The sequence below is a fragment of the Caretta caretta genome, chromosome 17 (assembly GCF_965140235.1).
Source record: "Caretta caretta isolate rCarCar2 chromosome 17, rCarCar1.hap1, whole genome shotgun sequence".
Classification (NCBI taxonomy): domain Eukaryota; kingdom Metazoa; phylum Chordata; order Testudines; family Cheloniidae; genus Caretta; species Caretta caretta.
The window spans coordinates 12,018,439-12,042,442 of NC_134222.1; the positions used below are offsets into that span (position 1 = coordinate 12,018,439).

Here is a 24,004-nt window from a genome sequence, read left to right on the forward strand (position 1 = left end):
AAACCGGGGGGGGGGGGGGGGGACGACAGGGGAATCAACTCCCACGCTAACAGCTGATTTGTGGGAAGCTGGGGGGGTGGAGAAGCAGAGGGGGGCGGCGCATTCAGGGAAGGAGGTGGAGCGGAGGTGAGCTGGGGGCAGGGAGCTGCCAAGCACCCACCAAATTTTCCCCGTGGGTGCTCCAGCCCCGGAGCACCCAGAGAGTCAGTGTCTAAGGCGCCACTTTTGATGTGATCAGTGGGCTCCCCCCCTGCTTCCCCCCAGCTATGCTACCCCGCCCCAGGAGCCAGAAGGACCTGCCAGATGCTTCCTGGGAGCTGCCCCAGGTAAGCGCCGCTGGGACTCCCCACCTCGCCCCCCAGCAGATCCCTCTGGCTGTTAGGGGCGGGGTGGTCACCCACTACAGTGGCCCATGAGACCCTCCTGCCCGGTTCTGGGGAGCACTCAGGGGACAGGGGAGTGGGGTGGATGGGGCAGGGGTCCCGTGGGGCGGGACGTCAAGGAATGCGGGGGGATTGGATGGGGCAGGACTCCCAGGGGACAGGGGTGGGTCACGACCCCCTCGTGGGGTGAGGAGGGAACCGGTTGTTAAGATTTTGGCAGCTCATCACTGCTTATAACTATCTACAGCACTTGAAGACACAGGACTTTTGTACATTCTTTGTAAATAAACAAAACTGTATCAAAGAAACACCTATCACCAAATTCTACTCCCAAATGGGACACCCACAGGGACCTGAACTTTGACTAGTTGCTTGGGTCAAAAAAGGGGCAACAGTAGTCATGACTGGAACATGCTCATAATACCTGTTAAAATTTACTCCTTATAAATGACTTAATAAAAAGCATGACCCTAATTTTATTACCTTATCTGAACAAAATGCAAAAAAAACCCCAACGATATAAATGGAGGACACTAACCTGGGTTAATTAAAATTCTAGCTGCTTAAGCTCTTAAAAGCACTACTAGTATTCCTGGAAAGGGAAGATTTCCTTTTCAAAATAAACCTCCATAGGCCTGAGGCAAATGGAACGATTGACACTGTATCAGAAATAAACATCCCAAAGCCTCACTCACTATTGGAGATGTTTGTTGATGGCAAGCTCTCTGTCGACCCAGAGGTTTCACTGTTCATGCTGACCAAGCTTGTCCTCCTTGTCCTTCCTTGTGACTGACTCAGCATGTCTGGAGATTCTGGAGTCTCTGGAGAGGAGGGTATGACCCTGGAGATGTTCTCAAGAAGCAGGGCGCTCTGGTTGTGGAGAGTGTCAGCTGCATATTTGAAACATGAAAATCAAAGAGAAGAGCATGGTTTTCTAACAATTTCACTGAGGACAGTGGGAGTTTGCCTGAATAAAGATTATGCGTGAGGTTCACTCTGGAGACAGCCAGAGCCAGTGCCAGCTAAGGAGCCTATATGAAGGAAGCTACCAACTCCCATGGAAATTCTATGAGAATTGGTTGTCTTAGGCCTAGATTTTCAAAAGTGACTAAGTGATTTTGGGTGCTGCAATTTTTATGACCAGCTACGTCTTAAAGAGGCCTGATTTTCAGACAGTGGGTGCTTAGCTTTTAGAAAATCTGCCTTCTCTAAGGCAGGGGTTTCCCAAGCTTTTTCCTTCTGAGCCCTCCCCTCCGCACCAACATGCTATAAAAATTCCAGGGCCAACCTGTTCCCCAACAACTGTTTTTCAGTAGATGAAAACCCAGGGCTGGCATTAGAAGGTAGCAAGCAGAGCAATTGCCCAGGGCCCCCCGCCACAGAGGGCCCCACGAAGCTAAGTTGCTCAGGCTTCAGCTTCAGCCCCAGGCAGTGGGGCTTGGGATTCGGCTTTTTGCCCTCGGCCGTAGTGAGTTTAACGCTGGCCCTGCTCTCTGGTTTATTTTTGCTGGACTCCCTGAAACCTGCTCACAGCCCCCCAGAAACCCTGGACCTCTGGGTGAGAACCATTTCTTTCAGGCATCTCAGACTGGGCACCAAAAATTGAGGCATCCAAAAACCACTAGTCAGATCTGAATGTCTTGGCTTAATTCCCTTAGGCTCCTTTTGCAAAACCTTGCCTAATTCCTTAAAATAAGACTGAAGTGAGTCATATGGTGCATAGGCCTCAGGCTGGCCCATTCCACAGGGGTGAATTTCACCCTGTTGGATATGGCACATAGTTAATCAATCAGTGTAAGTGTTACATGCCACTTACACAATAGTACATTATTATTATTTGCATTGCTATACATGATTCCTTGTAGTTCAGGAAGATAGTAACATTCTCACACTCAGTGGATTTTGGGTTTCCTTCCCACCCGTTTTCCACTCCAATTTTAGATTTAAAGTTTATTAAATCACAAAGACGCCTTTTTCCAATGGAAAAAATGAAACCCTTGTTATTAAATTAATGGAATCCTGATAGTCATTCATTGACTGTGAAAGATTCATGTGAGCATCTTTCTTAGAGATTGAATTTTCTGACTCATCTCATATGCTCCAACTTATTGCATTAACGTCCATTAGGTTTGCTCAAATCCTGCCTGCTTTTCCACCAAAAATAAATTATTGCAAATAAAAGGAAGTGCGACTGAAGTAAACAGGTTTAAGGAATCCTCTCTGGGTCCAATAAAAGATCATGAGCAAGGGGTTTTACTGCTGACCTATTCCAACTGAGAAGTAGATGAAGTTACATTTGCAGCCTATACAATAATACTAAAATGTCTGATACCAAAATCGTTACCCTTAAATAAAAGAAGAAACAGGTTTCGTTCTACATATCTCACTACTTTAATTGCTCTGTTTGATTGCTGTATAGTGTGCATCCTAATAGTCCCAGTTGGGAAGCTAAATACGTAATAGCCAAAATGTGGTGAAATCTATTAGACATCTGCCTCCCCAATTTGTACAAGTCTGTGCATACAGACAAGTTTTTCCGCAAATTATTACAGGACTAAATACGGACAGCAAAATAGGACTGCTTTGAAAATGACGACATATGTTAGCTTTCCGGGCCCTACTGAAGTCAATGGGAGTTTCACCCTCAGATTATCTAGGCAGTACCAATACGTGGAAGATCAAGGTGTAGGAGACTAACATTATTCCTGTGATGTTGATTTCTTTATTCCCCCTGATACTATCAAACCAATTCTGTAACGGTGTGACAGTGATGCTTTAGAGAGAGTGGACTGTAGGCATGTCTTCTACATACCGAATTCTTGCTTCTTTGTAACTCCTGTAAAAGGACTGACCAACTACCAATGGACAGTTTGCAGCACAGCCGATTATGGTTAATGTGTATTTATTTAATAAAATAGACCAACTTCCTCCCCCACCATCCCTACCTCACAAATATGAAATATAAAAAAATAAACCAACTCTGATGGTGCATCTCCCCCATCCTTCATATGCTGATTGTCTTCTTAGATTGTAAGCTGTTTGGGGCAGATAACATTTTTCCCTCTATGTGGGCAGTGCTTAAATTTGTGGACATTAGCAGAATACAAATAAGTGATAACAGTCACACTTTAAATTAAGAATACATTTATAAGTAGCTTATAAAGACAAAATTTATGAAAACATCTACTAATCATGTGTCAAGGATAGTTAAGTCCAACAAGTCAATAGATTGCTTATCACAATGGCTTATAACCTTGTACAACACCTTCTAGTGATGTTCTTGTAACCATCTATAACACATACTACCCAGGTCTGTAACATGTGCATAACATTTATCAACCATTTATAAATGTGCCATTAATATAAAGCGTGACCAATAACACTTTCTTTAAAGTGGCTTGTCCATCTTGAATTCACATATGAAGGGCAGGCATCTTAAGGTGTTTACAGTACCAGTTGCAAAGTATTAAAGCACAACTGGTAATCAGTTGGATGGGATGTATGGTAAGGGAGGAACACTGATCAAGAGCAGACAAGGTGGGCAGAACCTGCCTTGTTTTTCAATGGATATCACAAAACCCCTAGTGATATTGGCAAGAGTAGAAAAATGGGACTCGATCTAGAGAACAGAGCAATAGAAGCAGAATGGTCTATTGCAGAGGTTCTCAACCTATTTACCATTGCGGGCTGCATATGTGTTACGTGGGCTGTATCCATGCAATATATACACTATCTGTATGACTGCAGCTTTGTGCTGATTGGGTCGCAAATGGCCCCTGGGCTGCGGGTTGAGAACCACTGATCTATTGCAAAAGGGAACTTGACAGGGATTCAGGAGACCCAAGTTTTGTTCCTGTCTCTGACATGTTGTGACACCTTGGGCACGTTACTTCTCCTCCCACTCTGTCTTGTCTATTCAGATTTTCTTTTACCATGTGTTTGTAGAGTCTCTAGCACGGTGGGGCCCTAATCTCATTATTGTCATAGAAATAACACTGATGTGCTGGGTTTGCCTTCCCACATCCGGGTGTCACCACCTTCCATTGCACTGAACAGCACAACTATTTCATCACATCACAGCCACACAGAGGGGAGCGCAATGGGGCCTGCCCATGCAGTCATGATAAGTCCCAGTTTTTAAGGCCATAATAAAACCTCCCTGTAAAAAAAAAAAATGCATCTGAAACTTAAATTTTCTGTACATTATTGGAACTGCTAAAACTTGACAGAAACACGGCGTAATGGGTTTCCTGTGAACACACACTGAAGCCATTTGAGAGAGCCTGGCTTATTTTGATTTCAGCCCGAACATCTCAACTGGAAGAGACAGCAACTGAACCCTATTACAGTTGAGCCAGGGAAAGCAATTAAAGTCTAGCGCCAAATAATGGAAGATGAGATTTGGAGAGAATATGCTGAATTGTGGTTTCCATGGGAACACACAGTGTTTTGAGTTTCCTCAAACCACTCTGAAAACCTTCTTACAAAAGAATCCTGCTAAAGCAGAAGGGCAGGACAATCTGTGTGTGGCTAAGGGAAGGCTAGAGAATGCTAAAAGATGAATAACTTTCTTGCTGTTACTGTCCCAGTAAGCCATCCTGGTGAACTGGCTATAAAGTGTGACTTCTAACAGAATGCCTCTATAAAAGGATCTCACAAGAAAACTACAAACATTACTTTATGCAGCGTAGCTGTAGCTGTGTTGGTCCCAGGACATTAGAGAAACAAGATGGATGAGATAATATCTTTACCACATAGGCACTTTAGGTGCCTAAGTCCAACAAAGTCCCTTTTTGGATCCAGCTGTAGACCTTTTAGGATAATAGTTGGATTTCGATAGGGATAGGAAGGCTTACTAGGCTTGATCTATCCACCTGCACTTGGGACGTAGTCCACTGGTGGAGGATATAGCAGATATCAGGGTAGATTTGATTTAATCATGGTTTTCTACATAAAAGTGTATTCTTGTTGGTTGTTATAACCTTAATACATATTCTTCATAGGTAGAGGAACTTCATTAAAATATTCCCAAACTGGGTCTCTTTTATGGCCTGCTGCCATTATAGGTTTTCCCTTCTCATGAGAGAATGGTATGGTAGATCTCAGATCAATGAAGGCTATACTCAGAAAGACCTTCAGACTTCTGGAATATGCTGTCCAAACAGTTTCACTTTTGTTTCTACCACCTGTCCCTCCCTTCTACATTTATCTCCAGACTTCTTCTCCATGTCCAGATCTATTCCGCCCCCAACAATCTTCTACTCATTGAACTTTTTGAAACTTTGCACTTTTAGAGAGAGGTAAGGGATTGACTCTGTGTACAGAAACATGCAGAGGGACAATAGGGTTGAGGTCTGCTATTTCTCACTTCTATATATTATTTATTTAAAAACATTTTTGCTGTTAACTAGCATATTATCTCTGGAAACACAAATCCACAGTTTGAGAACTGCAAAACTAAGCATCTCTGATGGTATCTTCTAGACTGAGCACTGAGTCCCATTGGGTAGAAAGAAAGATTAACCTAAATAATCTATACAGAAGCCCCTGGAACCCCATAAAATTGGGTCCCTAATCCATGAACTATTGGAACTCATTTACAAAACTTTTCTTAATCATTACATAAATATATTGTCTCATACCATAGAATTAGAATTTGTAATCCCTACTCCATGATGAGATATCTTTGAGCTATAATGTATCTTAATTAAAACGATCTTTAGATAGGTTTTTTCCTTAAAACGCATTTTATCAAAAAAATCTGATTTAAAAAAAAATCCGATTTCTTTGTTTTTTTTAAATCATTGATTTTTATCCACCCTAGCAGATATTAAACTGATTCTACATTTCTTCTCCTACCTTTTTATATATCATGAATCTCATGTTTCCCTACCATTGTCCCATACATTTCAAGTATCTCCATTCCTTTTCTTACTGAAATTTCTCTTGATAAATCAACAGCCTAACAAGGTAATCACATCTACATTAGCAACTGTATTGGTAGTTGCAGTCAGGTGAGTAATCATCAAGAAAAAGAATAGTTCTCAAGGCTAGCCAAGTCCCTGTGACGGTCAAAAATTCATCTGACAAAGGTCAGTCTTGATCACAATTAAATGCAAGGAGACAACTTTGCTTTACTGAAACTCTTAACATAGAATCATAGAATAGAATATCAGGGTGGGAAGGGACCTCAAGAGGACCCCTCAAAGCAGGACCAATCCCCAATTTCTGCCCCAGATCCCTAAATGGCCCCCTCAAGGATGGAACTCACAACCCTGGGTTTAGCAGGCCAATGCTCAAACCACTGAGCTATCCCTCCCCCAGTCTCTCTATGTATCCCAGTAGGGACCAGGTCATTAAAACATGTTCTTTGCATGCTGTTTGTGAAACCATGGTGGCTCACTGGAATAATAACAGACACTAGGAACAGATCAATGCGGGCAGAGATTTGATATGCACATAAGTGATGCCATAAATTAACATTGTAAAATGAATTGAATGACCCTTTGAGTGGACTTAGAGATGGATGCTGTTGCCTACTGAAGAGAACGGGAGATCATCTGCATAAACCTGGACCACTTTTCCTTTCATGTTATCTTAATCTAAATGGAAAAAATAAATCAAATCAATAGGTCTGAAAGCTTCAAGCTAAATTCTACACACAGTGCAGTAGGCATTAAGTCTTTATAGTCATCCAGTTAGGAAGAATTGGAAGGTAGCTATAGTAAACTCAGTTTTCACCATGTTCTCCAGCTTGATTTAGCTACATCCTTCCTGTGAGTCACATCATGAAGTTCCTTTTCTGGTCACTTCAACTGGGTTTCCAGATTCATTACCTTTTCACATAAAGGCACCAGTTAAAAATGCTAAGCCCACCTACAATAGAACCATTCTCATTTTTAACTATGTTTCAACTCTTCTGAAACAGAGGATCTGAAGAAGAGTCTCTTTTCTAATAGGACAGGTTTCAGAGTAGCAGCCATGTTAGTCTGTATTCGCAAAAAGAAAAGTACTTGTGGCACCTTAGAGAACTAACAAAGGTGCCACAAGTACTCCTTTTCTTTTTTCTAATATGAAGGGTTATCAGGAAAGGAAATTTTGGACAGCAGTATAAACATCATGAAATGCATGGGATTAGGCTTTTCCATAAGGGCCTTGAAATCTTTCAGTTTTAAGACTTGCACTTTACATAAAGGATATTGCAAGCTGGTCTGCCACAGGAAGAAAAATCCATGTAATCAACAGAACAAATCCCATCTTCATATAGCACCTTTCATTCCAAAAGATGATGACAAAGCACTTTTATTTTGTTTAAATTAAATGAGAGGATTTCATTTCATTACAGCTCACTTTGGGGTAAAACATGGCAACAACTTAAGTCTACCTAGATTTAAAGCCAGGAGTTTAAGTTGGCGTTTCCAATTATTCTGGGATTAATGCAAAAAGTTCCATGGAATCTGTTATAATCACCAGAGTTCAGAGACTCTGTTTTACAACTCATGCAACAGACAGCACCTCCAGCTGCACACTGGCCTTGTAAGAACGTTCTGGAATGTGGGGTCAAGATGATCCCAGAAAGAAGATCTGCTACTACTAAAGCAGCAACACCACGTAGTGCAACACCTGCAAGGTCTCCCTTCCAAGCATTCACTATCTGAATCTGTTTAGCTTGAAAGAGCAGATGGGACCACCACGAAAGACAGCAAGTTTGCACTAATGCAATATTCTATATCTTTGCTACCAGTCCTATGGAAGTATTCTATGGGCCAGATATTTAAAGGGATCCTGACCCGGTCTCCTTTATTGGAAGGCAGAGGTCCTGCCATTTAGATGTCTAGATACCTGATTTGCTAGGACATTTATGTAGAAAGGTGCCTAAATGATAGCATTTGCAGATACCGTTCAGGGTTGGTGCAGAAACATGCCTGTAAGAAGGAGTCTGCACTGAGAATCCGGCCCTATGTATTAGCCTGGGAATAAGCACTCGTACTTTGGAGTTAGCACATACAGGCTGTAGCTACACTAGACAAATCCAGAGCAGCTTCCGGGGAAGTGCAAAGGATCTTAAGATAGATGAAGAGATAAATAATAAATAAAAATGAAGAGAGATGCGCCTTTGAAAAGGGAACTGGATGGGTGAGACAATATTAAACAGCAACTCAAACTACTTGGAGTCTTCTGCAGTAAGTAGTGAAATAAAGCCAACTGCTCACAGTGGGGAAGTGTTTGCAGCTGAACCGATAGTCACTGAAAGGCCTCTCAGTCAGGCTGCTGCATAATTCATAATCTTGCCCACTGAGCATAGGAATGCTTTACAAAATGTAGATCCAATTCGTGTTCCGTTTTATACCGGAGAGAGACAACAGTTGGATAACACAGACTGCCAAAAACCCAAGCAAACACATCACACATATCCTAGGAAGCACATACAACAGACTTTAAAAAAATTCTGAGGCACACAGAGAACGATCTGGAAAAAAGGGGGTAAACGCTGAGGTGGCAAAATGTGCAGATGGTACAAAACTACTCGAGATCGTTAAGGCCCAGGCAGACTGCGAAGAGCTACAAAAGGATCTCACAAAACTGGGTGACTGGGCAATTGAGTGGCAGATGAAATTCAATGTTGATAAATCAAAAGTAATGCACATTGGAAAACATAATCCCAACTATACATATAAAATGATGGGGTCTAAATTAGCTGTTCCCACTCAAGAAAAAGATCTTGGAGTCATTGTGGATAGTTCTCTGAAAACATCCACTCCATGTGCAGCGGCAGTCAAAAAAGCAAACAGAATTTTGGGAATCCTTAAGAAAGGGATTGAAAATACAATAGAAAATATCATATTGCCTCTATATAAATCCATGTACACCCACACCTTGAATTCTGTGTGCAGATGGATCGCCCCATCTCAAAAAAGCTATATTGGACTTGGAAAAGGTTCAGAAAAGAGCAACGAAAATGATTAGGGGTATGGAACGGCTTCCGTATGAGGAGAGATTAATAAGGCTGGGATTTTTCAGCTTGGAAAAGAGATGACTAAGGGAGGATATGATTGAGGTCTATAAAATCATGACTGGTGTGAAGAAAGTGTTATTTACTCCTCATAACACAAAAAATAGGGGTCACCAAATGAAATTAATAGGCAGGAGGTTTAAAACAAACAAAAGGAAGTATTTTTTTACACAACGTGCAGTATACCTGTGGAATTCCTTGCCTGAAGATGTTGTGAAGGCCAAGGCTATAACAGGGTTCAAAAAAGAAATAGATAAGTTCATGGAGGATAGGTCCATCAATGGCTATTAGCCAGAATGGGCAGGGATGATGTCCCTAGCCTCTGTTTGCCAGAAGCTGGGAATGGGCGACAGGGGATGGATCACTTGATGATCACCTGTTCTGTTCATTCCCTCTGGGGCACCTGGCATTGGCAACTGTCAGAAGACAGGATACTGGGCTAGGCGGACCTTTGGTCTAACCCAGTATGGCCATTCTTATGTCCTTAGAGAAGCATGATGGGATATATGATTTCATGCCGTTCGGGGGATATATGTTCCCTAGCTTTGGGATTGCCAATGATTGTCTAAGTACAGAGCACAACCATGGAAGGACGATCTACTATAGAGAAATTAATTTCTACATGCAAAGTATTTGGGAATCTGTTTTTTGTTTTAAACACTTTGACCAGCTCTATACCTGACCTTTGCTATCTTATTTCCATCTGACCAGCATAGTTAGGGGGTTGAATAAAAATACACAATAGAGTCATGGTGGATGGACCTCAATTATTAGTCTTGTTCCAAGTGGTAAAATTATTCCATTTGGTTTCTTGTTATAATTCCTTTATCCCTGACTACACTTATGTAGGCATCATTTAACTGTAATGAAAAACATGGCCCAGTTTGACCTTGTTGGGGAAAAGAAATCTATAATTTCAAATGAAAAAACCCTGTCATGGTTTAACTGTGTTTCTCCATGAAATTACTGAAAATGGACATTAAGCAGTTTGTCAAAGCTACATATTAAGTAATGTTAAGAGAATCAGTATTTTAGCTACTATAAAAAGGTTGACATTAAATCTAGTAACACTTGACTGATACTAGATTTAAGCATTAACCTCTGTGTTATCCATTTAAGTCATTGTGTACATTAAATAACTAATAATGGATAAATGGTAGTGCCCTGTATTAGTACTGTTATTTTGGGTTAATAGATGGAATTCAGTTCATCTGAAGTTCTGTTAAACATATGATTGTTTTCATTGTGAAATGGCATAATTTCAAATTTGCTGTAACTTCTTAAACATGAAGTTAATCAGCGTCAAATCTACCACAGTTTATTTACATGTTGGGCCCAGCACATGGTTTAGCAAACAAGACTGATGTTGGATTTATAGCTATGTTACTGAATGAGGAAAACAGGTTTGCACTGATTTGTGTTCTCATGAATCCAACAGATACAAAACTCTGCCATTTCACTCCTTTACATTCCAAGCTCTGAGTCGCAAATGGCTTTTGAAATATCCTGCTGAGGCTTGAATTTATGTCTGGGGATTTGTAACCAAAAAAAAAAAAAAAGAGAGAGAATAAATTGTGGGCAATTAATAGAGTTTTTGCACCATGTTATCAGTTAGAATGCTTCATCTCTGTGTGACTTTTTCCAACCTTATTTTCCATATAAAATTTTCACAAAGTAAAATATGGCACAATCCCTGCTCTCCACTTTTATTTTCCTCTGGATTCAGACACACACACACAGGAGATGCATTCTATCCACCCTGGCTAGATCATGGCAAGCTATCTAGGAAAAGAGCAATTGCACAAATTTACACTTTTTTTTTTTTTTTTGGTTTAGAGAAAAGATGGAAAATAGACAGACAATCTCTTAGGAGGTATGTGGGATGAGTCAGCCACAAATAATATAGCACAATGACATCTGAAATACCCATGTACATTTAGGTAAGTGTTTACTGGAAATGTACTTAACTGTTCTACCTACGTAGGATTAGTGTTTTTAAAAAGGATTTTACTCTGTTTTCTGTAGCCAACCTAACTATTTTATAAAACTGGCTTTGGAGGACTCTTTCATAGTAAACGAGGCATTGTTCACATGCTATAAGTGAACCTAGGTGTTAATTCACACCACATTCCTCCTACGATGAACCTGAATCTCTGTTATATTTACTGTAGCCATGAGAGTTAGAGAGGAGGTCTGGTCAAAAACGTTCAGTCCAAATATTTTCCCTGATGCAAAATTGGGATTTTAACAAAAAGAAACAAAAACTGTTGCATCTACTCAAAAATTGATTTTTTCATCAAAATCCCCAAAATGTTTAGTTTTAGTATTTTTTTTTCATTTTTTTGTCAGCACTTTCCACACTATTAGAAATACTGAAGTAGGCAGACACCTAAGTTGCCATAAGAGTATATGAAAGAGGGGGCTGTGAAGTGGCACAAAGACCGCAGAAAAGCATACATTTAGGAACCTTATGTCTTTCATTGCGTCCCTTTGGGCTTATAACTACAGAGTAAAGCAATACCCCTCCTGCCCTAAAGTTATCTGACTATCAGTATGCTGGTTGTATTGGTATCTAAAATCCTCTTGAACAGCGTAGCTGAAGAGCTCAAGAGATTAATGGGGTAGGAGCGGTGAAATCCAAGCAATACAATATGAAATCTTTATCATACCTAATTGGTGTGATCTTCCATCTCCCAGTGGAAATCTCTGGTACCTTGGGACGTTAAATGGAGGCAAGAGGTGGAATTTTTTCTCCAACAGCGGCTCAAGCCTGGAGGCAGAGGGATCAGCAGAGTGAAAGAAACTGTACACTTGGCTGCAAGCTGGACGGACTTGGCAAACTGGAATGAAAGCGAGAGAGAGAGAGAGATCAGCATTGCATCTTTATGGGTTGCTCACGTATCTTTCGAGAGGTCTAGGTGGGGGTGTGATTAAATATACAGTCCCTTCAACTTCTACAAACAAACAATAGCCCAAACTACACACACAGTCAAAAGGCAGGAGATTCTTCAACTACATTGTTTCATGCTCCCTTGATGACAAAATGAGCTTTGCAGTAAGATAATTTTGCAAAGGGATAACAGTGAGAAATAGGCAACCTGCTGAGGCTAAGGCCAGCCTTTGAAATCAATGGGAAGCCAGAAAGTCAATAAAGTTTTAAAACCTTCTAAATATATTATCGAACATTGCACCTACAAAAGCATGAGGCATCCTCTGCTTGGAATATCTGACGGCAAAACTATTTGATGGGAACATTAAATCAGGAGGATTGAAATGGAGATGAAAGCTGGAGTGGGTATGTGAAGCAAGGCAGCTTCAGAAGTCAATTTCTTGAAGTTAATGCATAAAATGAAACTGCACACATTAAAACAGGAGAACATGGCTTGTAATATTTGCTAGAGAGAGGCAGCTAATGAGAAATTCAGATAGCAATTGTAAAGGGATGTTTGAAAATCACCCGCTCGCTCAGCTAATGAGGCACTCTTTCAATCTGATATACAGCACTGAGATAGAGACATCTCTTGTACTCAAATGGGTGATCATAGAAGGCTGCTGGGGTCTGTAAACCAGCAGGTGCAGTCACTTCCCAGCTAACCAAACTGCGTTTGGATCACTGTGAATCTCTCCAGTGTTAGCAGATCAATCCATTATGGGCTAATTATGCTAATAGACTTAGTATATTACAGCAGCACAAATATGTTACAACAGTCAATTCATTAACTGTAGGAGTAAAGAACTGATTAAAGTACTTATAAACAGATGTTTGGGAATATTATGCCTGCTCCCATTGAACTCCATATGAGCAGGATCAGTCCCTTAATGTTTTCCAAACTGCTGTGCAATATAATAATCTCTCAAATCTTTTCTATTACAGTTTATTACTGTTCTCTTGCACTGATCCTATAAAACTGATAACCTGCATGGTGCTTTTCTTTAAAGCTCAGTTGTTTGTGCAACATTATTCTTGATCATCATCTAAGTGCTGGTATTGTAAACACCATGGGGGGGGGGAATTGTTTTGGGGCACTCCATCACCCATCATCTTTAATGTATGTATTGTCACAACACACTTGGGAGGCAGGGAAGTGCCATTATCTCCATTGGATAGATGGGGAACTGAAGCATAGAGGCAAAGACCCAGATCCTCAAAGGTATTCAGGCCCTTAACTCCCTCAGTGACTTTCCCTAGGTCACACAAGGAGTCTGTAGTGGAGTTGGTACTTAAACCCAGGTCTCCAAATCCCAGGCTAGCATCCTGATCACTGGACCATCTCACCTCACCTCACCTTAATAGTCAAGATGAAAGATTCCCACACTCCCCCTTCCTTCTGAAAGGATTCCCAATGAAACAGGGCAGTGGTTTTCAACCTTCTCTGAACTGTGACTCCATCTTACAGCAGAATATTGTTTCCCTCACCCCCCCAGTCTGGGACACATCTTCCAGAAAAAGAATGAAATTAGGGCTGAGAAGCTGGCCCCATGTTTCAGAAATAGGCGTTAGGCTGCTTTTACCTGGAGGGGGAAACCCATATGCCAGACTGATTATTAACTTGAGAACTACTCTGACAGAATCCACTTAAACTCAATTACTCTGTGTTGCAGGGTTTTCTGATGGAGTTGGTCTTAGGAGCCCTCTCCTCAGGACAACAGGCTCAAATTAAAGAAGGAAATAAAAACAACACATGGGTTCATTGTCATTCTCCACAGTTTCATATGGTGACAGCTGACATGTTCAGCCAGCCGCTGGATAAAACGTGATGTACTTTGGTTCAGGCACTGCATATTCCTCAGCCACGTGTGCTCTTTGGGAGAGGAATGGAAGAGTTAAGTTGGAAAACACTGAAGCTTGACAGGCTTTGTAAGCCCCCTTGCTGATATGTGGCTTTGAAAATCCATGCCATATAAGCTGCAAGTCTAATTGGCATTTAGGGCCAAATGATGGTACCAGTGAAGACAATGGTGCCATGATCTGACCCTTCAAGAATCCCCATGACCATCAATATGATGGCACTGCCCCAGGCAGACTGTAGCAATAGCTTATAGTAATATTCACTTTATACGGGCAGGATGTTGTGCCAGGAACAGAAAGGCAGAATGTTCAGACATACTCAGTGGGCTCCCCATCAGTTCCCAGGGTAATGAGAAAATACATTTTTCAGTGTTCTTGCCAAGAACGGGCTGTTAAAAATGATCACTCATGAAGGTTTCAGTTCACAAAGGTGTCCAAGGAAAAGCATGTCCGCTGTTAGGCATTGACCTCCCGGAGCTGGGGCCCAAGTGCTGAAACTATGTCTAAACTGCAACCAGCACCTATCAACTGTACTTCCTAAATTAGACCACATTCAATGTAAACCAGATTTCTGTTCTGTAAACAGCCAAACCACGTGACCTCAAATTAGCCATCAAAGCATCGCCTTTCCAGTTAGCCTCTGGTTAGACAGATGCAGTTGACTGCAGCCCTAAAAGGCAGGCACATATTCAGCCTATGGGGTTGGGCATGCAAGTCAGGTAGGTGGCCATCACCCTATGGCTGCCTCTACATTTGGAATTCACAGAAATGGGTAGGCATCTACTTTATAGGTGAATCCACTGCATGGGCAGAAGCCAGCAGGCAATGGCCACTACTAACAAATTTGCCCCAGACAGGCATCTCCATGAGTGAGAGTGTTGGGTGCAAGGAGTAGTAGCTCATGGATTCATTGACAAATTTCTAAAATACAGTGTCGGCTTTAAGTTCACTCCTTTCTTTTAATGACCTCTCTAGTTCATCTAGAGGATAAAACCCTATTCTCCTGAGTTGTATGTCATGGAGATGCAGATACTGTGCTCTGGGACTATCCTTCCCTCAATGTTTGATCAAGGTCTGGCAAGCTGGGATCTTTTCTGTCACTGTGAATTGCATTATGCATCACATTCCACATTCACTGACTCACTCTGGGGGTGGTGGAACATTTGTTTCATTCAGGTGGTTTCTTGTCATTTAATTGTCATTAAAAGTCTTCTTTGGGGTCTTTCAGTCAAACTTTGGCCCTTCCCCGGGCCCACTTTGTGACCTGTCTGGTTTATGATCTGTGTCTAATGCCATGTTTCCCAGGTATGGGGAGTCCAAAACCTGCTCTGATGTCTGCTGCATGTTGTTTATTCTAGCAGGAAGTTATCTGAGCATCAAACAATTGGGGGGTGGGAGGAGATAATCAGAGTGTTTGCTTCAGATACTCTTTCTCCCTTCCCATTAGCACCTGAATATGGGCTACTCATTAGCCTATCCGGTGTTTTATGTATTATTCATTGCATATCATTTGCCTATATTACTAAAATGTAACTGAATTTGTAACCTTATCTGTTATGTTCTAGGTCTGTTTCCTCTGTCCATTTTTTGTGCCCCCTGTGTGAACGTTTAAGGGCGTATAACTGGATTGTAAGGACTAATAAGTACTTATAAAATGGCTGCTGTGTTTCTATAATTGCCATTTTTGGGTCTTTTTTTAAAAAATTGTAGTTCTTTGAACATTTTCAAAGCTAAAACTCACTGCAAAGCTTTCACTGTTCTTAAGAGATTGTCTGGAGTGCTTCAAATAGAGGATCCAGTAGTAAACTGTGCTAGTCCCTACTGAGTTTCTGGTCACTGGCATTATTTTGGGAAGACCATGAGATGTATCCATTTCAGCAGTTCTGTGGACTGAGTTCCGAATACTTAACTAGCTAAAATAATTGGTCAGGTTTAGATGAAAAAAGTTACCCATAAAGCTCTGAGGCCAGGGTCTGCATGCTCAGAAGAGTGTGAGTGCTAGAGAATATCAAACTTTGGGAAAGCTTTGATGGACTAGAAAACCATGAATGAGGAACATAGAAGGTGGAAGAGTATGAAATTGAGCTGTAAATGATTAGTGATTTATAGGACGAGAATTGTGACTAGACAACTGGAAGAGCAAAGAAAGAACTGCAGGAGAGGACATTAAAAATTGCCATGGAGTGTCAGGGGAATGTTGGATGAGGGGGAAAATAGAATACCCCTAGAAAGGACAGCAAAATATGGAACCTAGGTTCACTTTTTAGCTAGATTCCTGCTACCACAGAAGAAAAATCAACATTCAAAGCTATGATGCCTAAGCATATGACAGATGTTATATATATTCTGTATGTCTACATTATACAGCATCCCACTACACCATGCGGTCCTATTTGCAGCAGGAAACACACAATCCATTGGGCAAATTTTCCTTTGCCTGTGGACTCATAAAACGTTTCATTTTAGTAATTAGTAAAAACACAAAATAAAACTTTAAATCAAAAACAAAAGGACGTCTAGCCTTATATTTATCATGTTTTCTGCTCTCTACCTCTCATCTCAATGAGGAGTGACTGACTCCACCACCTTACTAATTTCAGTCACATGTATGACAGGAGCCTTCTGGTCACACATTTTCCTTTTGGCAGCACGATTCAATTTTTTTGCCCCCTTATGGAATTCTCCTAACCAGAACCTCCCTCTGAGAACTGACAACACTTCACGTTGCACATAGACTGCTCGTGCTGGAAATGTCTTTGAAATACTGGTCAGAAAGGTTGCTCTCAAAAGCAGCTCCCTGCAGGATATTTGAGGGAGGACGGAAGTGAGGGCTAATGGGAAGAAATAATTTGTAATAGTTCAGAATGCTGTTAATTTAGCAGCATGTTGCTGCTCAGTATCGCAGAGTGCCTAAGCGATGAAGGTTGCACTGTTCCAGCATTGTACTTGGATAGTGAGGAGAGAATGACTGAAGGCAAGAGAGATTAGAAGACTATGCCCCCGTGTAGCCCCACTGAAGACAATAGGATGACTCATTGGCTTCAAGTTAAGCAGCATCTTAAGTACATTGCTGGATTGGGCCTTCACCAATAAAAACTGGGGCATTGAAAGTACAAATATCAGATTGGTAGTAAACACGCAGGTTGCAATAGAAAGATCTTTGTGGTTTCTATATTTTGCTACTGCAATAGCTCGGTAGGTAGTATGGGTGGCCAGAAAACAACTCCATTTCATGAAACATGGAGGTTTTGAAATTTGTTTTCATTCTGATGAAGAACAAAACCAAGACCTTTGGAAAACTGTTGTGAAAAAAACACAAAAAGAGAAAGAGAGGGCGAGGCCCACCCCAGAGTAGCCAATAGCCGGATAGTCAAGGCACTGACTTGGAATGTAGCATGTGCTCTCTCTCTCTCTCTAAAAAAAGAAAAGGAGTACTTGTGGCACCTTAGAGACTAACCAATTTATTTGCACATAAGCATAAGCTGTAGCTCCCGAAAGCTTATGCTCAAATAAATTGGTTAGTCTCTAAGGTGCCACATGTACTCCTTTTCTTTTTGTGAATACAGACTAACACGGCCGTTACTCTGAAATCTCTCTCTAAATTCCATCTTTCACCCGAGAAACTTTCCCAATGAAATTTTCATTTTAAATTACACATTACTGCAAAACATTTCACTGTGGCTGAAACTACAGTTTTTGATGGCAAAAGGTTCAATTGGAAACTTTTTGAGCAGCTGTAATGGACAGTCAATAGGAGCTTCTTTTATGTATCTCAGCTATTTGTTGTAGGTTTAAACAAAGCAGAAATTAACCCTGAAGACCATCTAGCTATACATTCATCTACCACATATTACTGCATGTTCTCACATTTGTCACCTGCCACAGAGCTCGGACACATTATTTCCCACATCACAGCACAGAGGTGTTATACTAACAGAACCTGACACAGCACGAAGATTCAAAGGATACAACTTGTCTTTTAGGAAAATGGGGTGAGTCACCAGAAATAGTATAAATATCCCAGTGTGCATTAAAAAAAATTGTGTTTTTTTTTTGTTTTTTTTTTTACTTTACTGGGCATTAAGCCATCACTAAAGAGGAAAAAGAGGTTTTTGACTGTTAAAAAAAAGACCCAGATTCATCCAAATGCCACCTGGAATAATGGGTACAAATCACATGGAAGTCTCTGGGCCAAATTCAGAGGTGATTTTTTGGGGCACTTTTTCAGGGACTGTTCCTACAATTATACTTATGTACATGCTTGTAGCAGTATGACATTGAAATGCATAGCCAGCAGTGATATGAGTTACACATGAGGTGTGAATGGGTCAGAAAACAGGTGTAAATGGTATAGTACCCTAACATGGCCCAGTTGTACAAAATGAGTGCAGCTTACATGCCAAGAAAACAAAAACAGGTGTGTACAGTCCAAAAAGCAAATCGAGAGGAGGGTGTAAGATTAAGCAAGGTGGCTACAATTTATACTTGCACCATTTCTCAGCACTTCTGGGCCCAGTCAGTTTGAGCCCACTTATACCAGGGGCTGAATTTGCTCCCCATGGAAAGCTAAAATGATGTTAGTTATATTTTAAAGCCACATTCTGCTTAGTTGCACTGAGTTCATTAAAATTACTCTGAATTTACATTGGTAGATAGTAGAGCAGCATATGGACCATTGGTTACACATACTGTATACCAAAACAGTGCAAGTTTCACTGCTTAAGACGGCATTTACACAAGGTTGCCAAGCCTCCAGGATTGTCCTGGGGTCTCCAGGAATTAAAAATTAATCTTTAATTTAAAATTATGTCATGTGATGAAACCTCCAGAAATACGTCCAACCAAAATTGGCAACCCTACATTTACATCACTGCTGAATTGGGACCTTTAGCATGCTGGTCCATTACAGGTAGGAATTCATCAGGTGTCTCATCTCTAATTTTGCTTAACGGAACAGTGCGTACCTCTCTTTGCCCGTATTGGGCATTAAGCAGCCAGTATTCTAACCTCGAAGAGCACTTACCATCCAGTCCAGGCAGAACAGTACTCCTCATGGCCAGTACTAAGCCAAGCGGTGATCCAAACAGGAAGAAATCTGAAACTTCAAATTCAAACCGTCCCAGGTTTACTTCCGAGAGACTGGAGCTGCTCATAGGAGGAAAGTCTGCATCGTTCTTCATAACACTCGCGTGGATACTGAACAAGGAAAATGGATTGATTTAACAACAATAAACCAGGGGTCCCTTTTCATCTTGCTGTGCAAAGGCTCTACTTCAAAGAGGGGCTGCTTAGAAAACTCCAGTCTCGGTCTGTAGGTCCAAACTTTCTGCTTTAATAATGAGACACTCATACAGCAGAGCCAAGCCCTAACCATAATGGCTTCCCATTCTCTCTGTTACAGTCATCTGGAAATCTGGAATATTTTATTTTCTGATGCAGATACATAATAAATTTGCTACCGTTAAAGATCAGTAATTCCCTGCAGTTAAAATACTTGGCATAGGAGACAGCTGTGTGGGCATTGTATGACTCAGGACTACCCCCCCCCCCGAAAATAATAATTAGAGCAGGAATTCACTGAAAAAGTGTTTGCTGCAAATTGTAATGGACCCAAGTTGTGTAAGAATATGACTCAACAATGTCATTGTACATGAGAGTTTTTGGTGTTACAAGGATCTTCATGTCCATGAGGGTTTCTCTGACTTTTCACCCCCACTTTGCAGCTATCTCTTTACTACACTTCTGCCAATACCCACCTCTCCATCCAAGCTAAAAAAAATCCAGATTCTACTATTTTTTTTGCCAGATTAGGCAAAAATTATAAAAAAGGATCATTCAGAACTACTTGCTCACTTAACATTATTAATGCTAATCAAATGAGTGTCTTCACATTTCAAACTCTATTATGTTCCCTTTCCTATTTCTCTGAACTAATAAATCTCTAGGAGTGTAGCACTGTCTGCTTTTGATGAACAAAGATTGAAGTTCAAATGCTTGTCATTAGAACACAGGCATACACTGTTATTTCTATCTTGATTTTTTTAAAAATAAAAAGATGGGCTTTTTTTTCTTTTGTGAAAACATAAATAATGTACTTTGGGGGGTGAGGGGGATTTTCTTTTATATATTTATTTTGCAACTAACATGCACCTATAGTCTATCAGTATTAGGAAAAGAAGAGTGCCAATATTTTGATGTGTCAATTTGTAAGCAAGAGAGATCAGACGCCAAAACCTGATGAATTAGTTCAGTTGAGCCAGATTGTATAATAAATGGGTTGAATGGAGAGTTCAGATTAGATAGCCTGGGAGTTTCTTGCTGCTACACAGGGAGCTAAAAGTGATGGACTAGAATTCTTGACAAATTCTCTGACACAGAAAAATGGAAAAAGACACATTGTTTTCTTGAAGCAGGAAGGTACTTTAAAATGTAAGGACCTGGTATCCAAAAAGGAACAGCAGCACATTGATGTGAAAACCAAACAGAATAATCAAGGAAACCAAAGCAAAGAATGCATTGACTGCAGCCAAAGAGATAGAATAAAATTACCTTGAGCTATTACTGACAAAACAGGCAGGCTGGAGTACAGCACTGTGGCAAGTCTGCACTGTACCTGAGCTCTCACAGAACTGAAACTTGGGAGCACACAATGGGGCTTTTCTCTCTATCGGCATCACCCTCAATGAAATAAAGGAAGAAAGAACAAACAGAAAGAAAAAATAAAGCACAAAGGATACAGATACTAAAGCAAGCAGTCAAACTAGGTAGGTAAAGACAGAGAGAGAGACAGACAAAGGAAATGATGAACCTCCCATGCTAGATATATTGTTAAAAGGTTTCTTTTTTAGGATTTAGGGAAGCTAAGTAAGTTTCCTTTAAAAAGATTACTTTTTATTAATTTAAATTGAAGATTTATGGAGGTTTTCAAAAAAGCCTGAATAGTTTGTAGACAGCTGAGAGCACCAAAAATCAATTTCCTAATTCTCTGGAGAATCATGCAAAGCCTCTAATGAAAGTCAGATGGGGCTAAATAATAGTAATAAAAAAAAACTTCCAAAAAAATGCCAAGTCTATTTGATTTGACTTGTGAGAGGTGCATTATAAAAACTGGGATTTTTTGCATTCAGTTTCTGCATTCAAAATTCACACCAGTCAACAAAAGTTGAATTAAAAAATACGCTGAGTGGGTCCAGATCAATGCCCCACACCCCAAAAATTAAATATCTACATTTTTCCGGAGTAGCTTGCAAAGGCTTAAACTAAGTCTGCAGCAACATATTATGTGGGTTATATAAATGATGCCATTACTCTCACATTGCCTGTATTAATACTCCACATTCAATTGTAATCCTATTGCTTTTACTGAATTAAGGACTAGTTACCTCGACAGAAAAGCATGGTGTTGGGAAATAGTGTCACAGTCATAAGTGGACGAGTCGCTCTGTTTCCTTGGCAATGGTTGCCTTGGTGCCTCATCCTCCATGATTCCCGAAATGTCAATATTACTTTTGCTTAGGCGTTTGCTGCCACCCAGACTGGAATCCTCTGCTAAAAGGGGATTATCCTTTAAAGAATGAACAAAGCAAAAGGGAGGTTAAAAAAGCGACCAAAATAAAACACAGCTAATATGAAGCAGTTCTATTTGTATAGTTGTCTTGTATTAACCAACAGAGGGTGGAATTGTTAGCTGTCATCTCTACAAAGGTAAGAATAAGGAGGCTGAGAAACGACCTGATGTCTGTCTTAGCTGTGTGTCATGCAAACTGGGGGGAGGGTCACTTGTATGACAACTTTAACCCTGGTAACTCCCTTTAACCCTGGTAACTTTAACCCTGGTAACTCCTCCCTATCCAAAGTCCAGATCCCATTGACTTCAGTGGTCCTTTGAGTGCCCTTTAAATAACAGACACACATAAGCAGCCTTGATCCAAGTGTATTGAAATACATTAATGCATTAATACAAATGCATTGAAATACATTAACGGAACAGGCCTTCATGCCCCATGGATGCGATAGGTAGATGTAAAGTTAAAATAAAAACTTATTTGCTTAACATGAGCTTTTTGTGTGTTAATGTGGAGAACAATAGGGTCTCCGCTCAATTCTTATTACGCAACTCATCCTATTTTTAAATTTGCCTTTGAATCTCTTATCTGCATTGCAAATCAACATACAATCTTACAGTGAAACTCTCAGTTTCATAAGAATTATTAACAATCTTAACAGAAAAACAGTGAACTTCTCAAAGTCAAAATGCCTTTTGCCAAAATGCTTCCTGGCTGGATTTCTTTTACAGGTCCCTTTTGCAGCACTTTTAAACAAAGCAGCAATTCTGAACAGCAAAGGAATTATTGCTGTGGATAGCTCCTGAGTACTCCGTGAATCTCTCTTATTCCTGTTCATAAGATTTTTGTGAACAGACCATGATTATCTCAAATTGATTAGTTATTCAAAATTGTTTGACTAATAACTTCTATGAAGAGATCTTGCGCTGTACCTTGTCTACAAGCAACCGAGTTGTGAATAGACAACGTATTTGTGATATAATAATTTGAAATTTGCTTTCCACAAATATGTTGCAATCTTTGCTTTGATTAAATGTTCCTTCCTGTAAATTAATTTATAAGAATGTTTATGGCTACCACACACAAAAGGTGTTGAGGGCACAGTGCGTGCGCGCGCACACACACACACACACACACACACACAGCAAAATCATTTATACCTCCTGCAATTCATTAACTTCAACAAGTTTTGGATAAAGCACTTAAAACATCTGATTGAATAATAAGCTTTTTAATAATTCTCATTGTCACATTATCTAAGCACTGTGAATATCATTAGAGAATATCAGGTTGCCAACTTTCAAAATTTTATCATGAGCCTTGTAATATTTTGTGTTAAAGCCCAAGACCCTAGAGTCATGTGAATACACAAAAATCTCAAATTTTGTTTGTTTAAAAATAAGTTTCTAGTCCTCCTGGGTGCAGAGAGGCTTGAAAACGTGCAGCCTAAAATCTCCAAAATAGCTAAATTAATTTAAAAAAAAAAACCAGAAGGCCAATCAATCCAATTTTTTAAAATCTCCTTATTTTTATGCCAATATCACATTTTTTTCCTTAAGGGCTAGATTCAATTTTTGAATACATGGAGTTGGCAACACTGCAACACAAACGCACTTATTTCTATTTAATCCCACATCTGTTTTGCTGGCCTGGTTCTCAGCAATATTTAGACACTGCCTCGTGCTACCACTGAACTAGGTCAACAGAATGTTCAATAAAAGAATGACCAGTGGCACTGGAAGTTATGGGTCTCTTCAGTCTGTAGGAAATTGGCAGCAGTTCACGGTTGCCCACGGAGCATCATTAACACCTGTGTCCAGGTTTCTTCCGCTGGGTCACAAGGCAACCACTGTGAGATTACTAATGGCACAGTTTGATGATCTTAGAACAATACTGAGTGGAAAAACATCCAAACTCCTGCTGCAGGGCTGCCACCACCCTGGTTAAGTTGGCATTTCCATGTGTGTGTTTATTTACTGGATATCATGCTGCTGTTTGAGCTGGATCCTGTTCAGATGTGGTAGCTGTTTTCTTTAGTGACAAAAACTAATCTAAGTTAACAGGGTACTGCAATTTTTGTTTTTTGTTTGTTTTTGTTACTCTACAGATTAGGAGGAAAAACCCCAGATCACCTAGTTTTTGGATTACATTGTATGTAGCTGCCAAAGCCCAGGCACTTCAGATGAGGTTTTGAGGAGGGAGGGGGTTGTATGGAAGGAATGAACAAGTCTGGATGGAGAAGGGATTAACTACT

At 40.4% G+C, this 24,004-nt stretch overlaps 1 protein-coding gene across 10 annotated transcripts in view; it reads right to left on the reverse strand.

Moving 5' to 3' along the window:
- PITPNM3 (PITPNM family member 3) overlaps window positions 1–24,004 on the reverse strand; it is a 346,570-nt gene that overhangs the window by 28,145 nt on the left and 294,421 nt on the right. For 7 of the 10 annotated variants that reach the window (XM_048823832.2, XM_075120851.1, XM_048823829.2 and 4 more), the window contains 5 exons: window positions 21,568–21,749; window positions 20,735–20,863; window positions 19,209–19,381; window positions 12,066–12,236; window positions 1,079–1,273 (listed from right to left, as the gene is read on the reverse strand). In XM_048823832.2, the coding sequence (XP_048679789.1) occupies window positions 1,079–1,273; window positions 12,066–12,236; window positions 19,209–19,381; window positions 20,735–20,863; window positions 21,568–21,749 (850 nt within the window). The remainder of the gene's footprint in view (window positions 1–1,078; window positions 1,274–12,065; window positions 12,237–19,208; window positions 19,382–20,734; window positions 20,864–21,567; window positions 21,750–24,004) is intronic. The other 3 variants (XM_048823834.2, XM_048823833.2, XM_048823835.2) reach the window with 1 other exon arrangement.